Source organism: Platichthys flesus, chromosome 1, assembly GCF_949316205.1.
Source record: "Platichthys flesus chromosome 1, fPlaFle2.1, whole genome shotgun sequence".
In the NCBI taxonomy this organism is placed as follows: Eukaryota; Metazoa; Chordata; class Actinopteri; order Pleuronectiformes; family Pleuronectidae; genus Platichthys; species Platichthys flesus.
Window position 1 is genome coordinate 7,718,597 of NC_084945.1, and position 7,899 is coordinate 7,726,495.

Below are 7,899 nucleotides of genomic sequence, written 5' to 3' on the forward strand. Positions count from 1 at the left end.
ATGTGTGACACAGTTGTTTATTTCAAAAAGTATATATTTCATTTAATTTGCCACAGTCTTCAGTTTGAGGGAAAAAATAATGCAGTGTCACAAGTGTGAGGAGGAAGTAAAAAGTGCTTATTTAGGCCCAGGCATAGATTGCATAACGGACACCTGCAGTGTTTTACCTTTGCCACCAGGGGGAGCTAAGCATTAACGTACAACTTTTAACAAAATGTGCTCTGCAGCCTTGGTGTGAGTCATCTGCAGTCGTTGAACATACAAAACTTTCTTCAATGGTTAACTTTGCTGACAGAGAAAACTGTGCCTGGAGATAAGTGGTGTGATAAATGATAGATTGGAGAGTTGGCACCTTTGGTAGCTGACATACATTCATCCACAAAACCCATACTCAGTAGAAAAAAGTTTGAACAGTGCAATCTTTAGTATTAGCTCAGGAAAGATGATTTGATGAGAAGTCCAACTGCGGCGCAGGTTTTATTCCATAAACATCTTTCTACATCAGTCCATGTTCCAGAACTGAGGAGCTGTTGTCCAGATAAATGTTCCAGGGTACGGAAAAAACATGCCACAGTTCTGCACAACCACCTGAACCTAAAAGTTTTTCCACTTAACAAAAATATAACTAAGACATGTTATAGGAAACTAAGCAGAAATTAAATGAACACTTCCCGTTCACATAAGTTAGTGTTGTTACTGGATCTGTCTTTACGATGTTGCAATCTGAGAATTTGAGCAACAAAGGAAATTTAGATTTTCATGTTAATGGTATGTCAGTGCTACAAGTAGTGGGGTGAAAAGTCTGGATTCTCGTGGGCCCCATATTCCAGGAAAGGTCATGAGGAATGTAGTGGGCCTGTCGTTATGAAGCTATACTTCCAGTTCCTCAGCCCTCTCGGCAGTCCACAAAGTTCCCTTTAATCCAGTAGCAAATCTGAGCATATTTGAGAGGCGTGATTCTCACCGCCACATTGAATTCGTGAGATGCCCCTTGTCGCTCCACCCACTGATGCCCGGAAAACACACCTATCACCTTCCGCTCCCAACGCCGACGCCTCCCATCCCACATCCGGGCGTAGACCCCTGAGCCGCTGGCCCCGGGTTGAGCATCGCAGTGCTGGTACAGCAGGTCGGACGTCTCCTCGCCGGCCCGACAGAACCGATACACCAGCTGGCCTGGACGGTCGTTATCGAATCCTGCAAAGTGGACGCGCTTACCCGGCAGCCTCTGAGCCGGCGGGCTGACTCCCAACTTCATGTGGCGGCGTTTGTGGGGTTTCTTGAGTTCGAGCAGAGCATAGTCGTAGTCCATCCCGATGTCGTTGGCGTTCCCTTTAATCCATCCTTTGGGGACATGGGTGCGCTTGGCTCTGATCCACTGGAACTTCATCTTGTCGTTGGTTGGTGGGTCGTACGCAGCGATGCCACCCTCGACCCGGTTTGTGAAGTTGGAGGGAAGGGAAAGGGAAGACGACTGTGTGTCTCGTTGCTTGGGTTTTAAAAATCCAACCCGGAGTTTCTGGGCTCCTTTCACATAGTTCTTACCATCGTGAACACAATGAGCAGCTGTGAGAACATGACGGTCCCCCACCAGTGTCCCAGAACACCCAGTGGACAGCTTGACCGCCACCGAGAACGGATATTTTAGCAGGAAGTTCTGTCCAGCGATGCTAAAACGTCCATCATGGCCGAAGATCTGACGCTTTCTCCTGACGTGTGACTGAGCGGCCTTCCTTGACAGCTTTGAGGAATAGGCCGTGCTGGTGGTTGAGTTGGGTTGGTAGCCATAGATCCCAATGGCGGTCTCAGTCAGATGACCATTCGAGTGAAGAGTCTCGTAGGCCAGAAGACGTCGCAGGTCCCAGTAGCTCGGCTGGGCGGCCCGCTTGTGGCATTCTGGGTCACAGGGGGAGCTGACCTCCAGACGGGCCGGGGACAGGAAGTGAGGGGCAGGCCGAGGCTCCGAGGTCTGTGGGAGGACCACAGGGACACGCTGGAGGATCCACTGGGGGCGGGAGGAGAAAATGGGAAGGAAGAGGAGAAATAGGAGGGAGGTGAACCTGTGGATGGGAGGAGAGGATAGATCAGGTGAACTGTCCTACAAAAAACATGAAGCGCATCAAACCCAACATTTCCGCGGATCCCACGGGGTCAAGTCCAGACCGGACGTTGGGGCCCCTCAGCATGAAAAACATCCTCATTCCTAAATGCAGCATCAGGGGTCTATAATTGCAAGCGATGGGAGCTGAGGGAAAACTATTTCAGCGGGAAGTTTTTTTTCAATTTTTATCAGCACTGGAATTTGGAAGTCGGAACTCCCACTATTTGAAATGCTGCAAATACGTCAGACAGGGCAAAGATCAGATCTTATGATGGAAAATTCCTTGAGTGTCTGTGGGGATGTGACCTCAACCCTGTAGAGTGGCTGAATAACCAAAGTTTGGTATATTTGGCACAGTTGAGAAAATTAAGTTTATTATTAACACCTTTCAACAAGGAGGCAGGTCAAAGTTCTTTAAGAGGCATCATGACAAATTGTAGTCATGACACCGTCCTATATCTGTGGGACTACAGCAAAGTGTCCTGGAGATGTGAAGTCTCCTGTAACTCATGCAACACCCAATATAAAAGCCAGATTCAGAATATGTTTTAAAGGAAAAAACTAATAAAGTAGCTTTCATCTTCATCCAACGAGTTTTTTCATTTTGTGCTCCACTGATTAAATGTTAAGTGTGCAAGTGAAATTCCCTTTGAGTGTTTTTAACTTTTACGCACAGACACACATGGACATAGAGGTGGACTCACCGCGGGAGCGCAGCCTGGGAGCGCATGGTTCCTTTTCTGCAGGTGAGCTGGTGGCTGAACACTGAGGGGAAAACCCCCTCCTCAAACCAGACGTGTCAGAGGCAGCAGAGGGAATCGAACTGGTGAACCAGTCCTGCTGCAAAAAAAACACAGACAGCAGTTGTCTTCTCGGCTGTTCTCTCTCAGGAACTGAAGGATTTATTTAATCCGCTATGGAGTGGAGTCGTCCAAAAGAAGCAGCCGGCTCGACAGCAGCGGAGGAGCTGGACCATTGTGCGCTACAGGAGGAGGAAGATGGTGAGGATGATGAAGAGGAGGAGGAGGAGGGCTCCTGCCTGTCTGAGCTCACTCCTTCATCTGCAGAGACTGGGGGCAGCGGGAGGGTTTCCAAACCCCGTCAAGGTCACATGACATCCCATCACTTACTCCGTCACCTCCCCATCTGTGAGGGACACAAAATGACATACAAGGGGAAAAAATGTCTAATAATTAAATCAATTTTTGAAATGAATAAGGTAATTTATGTATATTTTTAACCATGTATTTATTTAATGTCTTTCTTTATTCTTATAGCACTTCTTCAAACAAGGTTCACAAAACCCATGGCAAAGTTAGGAACCCAAATAAAAGTTATTCAATTCAGTTCAAATTCATTGCATAATAGGGTCAAGACCTTAAGATTTATGGAGAAACCCAACAGTTCCCCCTTATTTATTTATGCATTTCTACCTTTATTTATTTCTATTGTCCCACATACCCATTCAAAATCTGAGCTGAATAACACTTCAAATCATTTTCAGATCAAATACAGATTTGATTCATGTATTTAAACTTCAAGTAGGGTTGTACCACTCATTGCTTCAACAGCTAGAACATTAGGAGCCACGTTATGGAAGTTTTTCTCTTTCTGTTGTGATCATTCACCTTTACATCTCATCTCTGAAGTGCAGCCAGGTTTCAACGTAACTTCAGATTTCAAAATAATAGTCCTGTTAGTTATACTAAGTGAAGTAATGTATAAATTCAAAGTACAACTTGAATATATCCTGACTTATAAGTCTAACAAAGAAACAAACCCTACAAATTATAATTATATATAAAATTGAGATGTCACATCAACACTGAGTAACGTTCGTTCTTTATATTGGGCAACAGGACCAGATTCCCCCTCTCTCTCTCTCTCTCTCTCTCTCTCTCTCTCTCTCTCTCTCTCTCTCTTTCTCTCTCTCTCTCTCTCTGTCTCTCTCTCTCTCTCTGCCACACATACACATCCAGAAATGTCCGATACTCATTAAATAATTACATCACCCACATACATCAGTGTTCCGCCCAAACAAACTTTCACACTGTTGATTCACTTGGTTGATCGCCCTCGTGACTCTTGGCATTAATCACAAAGACCATTCACTTGGGAGAAAGCCATTAATTCCTCCCCCCAACCACACACACACACACACACACACAGACACACACATGACATTTACATTGTAGTAACTTTGTTTGTTGAGAGGAACTAGTTGAATGGCTGGACCCATCTATTTTGAAATTTGTGTGCTTTTGTAGCGACTTTATCTGGCCACCTGAACAACCACAGGACTGGGCCGGAGCAGAAGCTGGGGCGGCTCCTTATCTAAGAAAGTTAAATGAACATGCGAGAAGCTGCAAGTCAAGATTGCAAACATTAAACATTACAAATACAATATTATTATAATATATTCATTCATGTAATTTTAATTTCAAAGACACAAGACTGCTCCATTTTAAAATGAATGGTCTTTATTAATACAGAGATTGTTCCAGATCCTACTACCACTCGAATCTCTTTACAGTACATCCCAGTGAGAATGAGGGGGGCGGGAATCGAACCACCGTTCTTATGGTTAGCGGGCCTGAAATGGTCCAATTCAATGTACACATGTATATCTGTTGAACTGCTCCCTTACTGCTGCTGAAATATGTTTAGTTAGTTTCAGCTGAGTATTCACTCAAACAGTAGAGTAAAAGTACACGTGTGTATTTCATCAGAGTCTTTGAGCCACTTCCATGTTCTCCACATAGTGACAAACCATAATCGCGAAGGGGTTTGAAGCCGGGGAGACATCCAATCAGAACGTGCATATGAAATTCTGACCAATCAAAGGCGGGGAATAACTGGGAGGCGGGAGTACGTGAAACCCGATCGGGCTAACGTCCAATCAGAGCGTGCATAGGAAACTTTGACCAATCAGAGGTGAAGACTCCACTTCCTTATCGTCTCTCATTCTTGACCGAGCAGTCCGCTACAGGCAGGTGGTTGATCTGATGAGCTTTGTGATGTAAAACACTTCCTCTCTGTGCAGCACCTGCAGGATTCTCTGTCAGTAAATCCTCTTGCAGAACGTTTGTGGGCGGATCATTTGCTCTCTCGCCTGCAGCGAACCAATCAGGCTGCTTTACATGGACTTCCCATCGGCCCCGTGAGCCTGTGAGCAACACGGAGGTTTGATACATGAATTAAGTTGATATAACGGACTCATGTTTGATTCTGTCCGAGCTCAACGTGAGGCCACAGAGTCAGTGCACCGCGTCCCAGTCTCACAGGAAACGACACCACGAGTTAAAACTGTGCTTGACTCACAGCCCTATATCAACATGTGGGGGTGCATTGAGTTAATGTGAAACTTCGGCTTCACATATAATAATACTGGATTGATACAGAGAAGATTAGCATGGCCCCTGGCGCAAGGATGACACGCACAATCGTGAAGCAATCCCGTTTTAATAATTTCGTTTTGCGTCTCTCTCCCTGTCAGTGGTAGAAATGCTGCTGCACCAGTACACCACTGCAAAGATGGTGACTGAAGCCATTAAAGGTCTGCAGGAGCGCCCCCTGTACTCCTAAAGGCCTCAATACAGTCTGATCAGGCCTCTATAAAGTGCAGGGGCACGGTCAGTCCAGGTTTTTTGTGCAGGTGAACACGCAGGTACTTATGAGAAGTCACCATCTTAATGTTCATTTTCCTTCGGATGTTCACCGGTGTCTGGGGTGTTGGTGTAGAAATGGTCCAGTCTTGTCTCAGGTGTGGAGGCACAGACGTACAGGGGGAAAGTGGGCAGAGTGGAGGATGGAGAGGTGGGATTAAAGTTCCCACAGATGAGGAGGAGAGGTGCATGTGTCTGCAGCTATGAGTGTGGTCGGTGTTTTTCAAATTATTGTTGTGTTTTAGGAGCTGATATTTTGGAGTACATGCAACCGGTGCAGATTAATAAAAATATGGATCTAGTTAATTTAATTGTGGTTTCATAAGGGGTCTGTTGACCTTTGATGGGGGTATGCACTTAACTCACTTCCAGAATTGTTTATTTCGTATGTTCCTGTTTAGAAAAAGCAAACCCATTATAACATGTGGATTAGTGAGCTTCAGAGGTGTTTCTAGCAAGTTATTTGCTTCTGGCTGCACAATGTTCAGGTGTTAATCTTTTTCCAGTAAATTTGATTTTAACGAGTTATTTCAGGCAATAAATAAACTGGGAGAAACATCATACTTGACAACTCTGTATATTGGGATGAGGTGGAGACATGTCATCCATTTTTATATACTATATTTCAGGTCTTTATGCTAAGCTAAGCTAACTGACAGCTGGGTGCTAACTTTGCGTTGTTTGCTGTACAGACTTGAGGGCTGGAATCAATCCTCTCATCCATCTGTCAGTGGGAAAGCAAATAAGATTCTCAGATATTCAGCATCTCAACTGCATTTGATTATAGATCAGCACCTTTGCCAGGACTCAGGGTGGACCTGCTGGCTCATCAAACCCTGCCCTGAATTGCCCAAAACCCCACCCATCCCCAAAAACCCAATATGACAGTTAACACGCACATGCACACACTTACCTCTCGCTCTCTCTCTCTCTCTCTCTCTCACTTTCTGGAATCTGGCTATCTGGGTCAGGACGCTCTGCCAGGGTGTCGCCCACCTCTCGACCTGTTAACAGTCTCTGCTGGTTTCTTAGTTTTCACATGAGCTCAAACTTATCTGGTTTTCTATCTTCACTGTGTAGATGAAGTTTTCGTCACTGCAGAGGAGCAGTTTTATTAGTTTGATAATCAATCTGTGCAAGTTGATTATTGCACTTGAAATAGGGGGTGCAGACGTAGAACTAAATATAAAACTCATGGACTATTTATCTTGAAGTGCAGTCCACTGGTTATACTCCTGCAGTATGTTTTACAGTGCCCATTATAAATCAATGATGCTCTTTTTATACTGGTTATGTATTTTGTCCAATGATAATGAAGCTTTCTAATTCTAAAAGAGGAATTTTAAGGAAAAAAACTGCACTGTGTTTGTTTGCATTTCTTCTCTAGGACAACAAGGAGGAATGCCCCCTTTTTCTTTTCTTTTTACCAAAGGAGACCTTTCTGTTTGTCTTGAATTGTTATGAAAGAGTCCGTCTGTTTGGCTTTGCCCTCTGTTGTCAGGGAAACCCACATTCCCCAGAGTACTGTTCATGTTAATTGTTTTATTCCTCCCACTCTCCTCCTCTCGCTTCTGGCCACAGACACAATCGAGCAAGTGTGGACGGCCTCGCATGTTTGAATCCTCTCTCTTAATGTCCATCGGTCTGTCTGCTCTGTTCCATCGTTGTTTTCTCCCCCGTCTCTGTGCCTCTCTGCCTCTCGCTGGAATCATCTCTCTCTCTCTCCCGTCCCGGACCTCTTCTCTCGCTCGTCCCAAGTGGCCACGAAACAGCTGTTTGGCAAAGCCGGACAACCACAGGCGTCTTTGGAGAAGCTATTTGCTGTGAAATCTTGAATGAAACCTCAGGCCAAGTTTAAATCTCGATGAAAAGTCAAAAGGAAGATAATACAGCTGTTGGCAAGAGCATTGGATCATTTTTAATGCAAAAAGGAAATGGTCAACACGGCCTGCCTCAGCTGCTGTGGGAGGACATGTCCACTGTGGATGCTCGGTACATTCCAGGAGTTGTTTTGTGATGATGTTTACTGTTTGGAGGATTTACTTTACTCCATCCTGCAGCAGACTTGTGTAATTTGTGAATTTCTAAATTACCCCAAATTGTACAGCAACAATACATAAATTGGTTTCATTC

At 44.8% G+C, this 7,899-nt stretch overlaps 1 protein-coding gene and 1 non-coding gene across 2 annotated transcripts; one reads left to right on the top strand and one right to left on the bottom strand.

Moving 5' to 3' along the window:
• Positions 1–10: 10 nt before the first annotated feature.
• LOC133976021 (serine protease 23-like) lies at positions 11–3,152 on the bottom strand. Its single transcript, XM_062414128.1, has 2 exons — positions 2,806–3,152; positions 11–2,060 (listed from the first exon to the last, which is right to left on the bottom strand). Exons 1-2 carry the CDS (start codon positions 2,829–2,831, stop codon positions 887–889), a joined length of 1,200 nt encoding a protein of 399 aa, XP_062270112.1. The 5' UTR covers positions 2,832–3,152; the 3' UTR covers positions 11–886.
• Positions 3,153–5,459: 2,307 nt separating this feature from the next.
• Positions 5,460–5,566, top strand: LOC133959184 (U6 spliceosomal RNA). Its single transcript, XR_009921776.1, has one exon. It is a non-coding gene; the product is annotated as a U6 spliceosomal RNA (small nuclear RNA).
• Positions 5,567–7,899: the final 2,333 nt, after the last annotated feature.

Coding starts and splice junctions, on each gene's coding strand:
- LOC133976021 (XM_062414128.1), bottom strand. CDS start 2,831: ATGCGCTCCCAGGCTGCGCTCCCGCG. Junction 2,061..2,805: donor TCCCAGGCTGCGCTCCCGCG/GTGAGTCCACCT, acceptor TCCCATCCACAG/GTTCACCTCCCTCCTATTTC.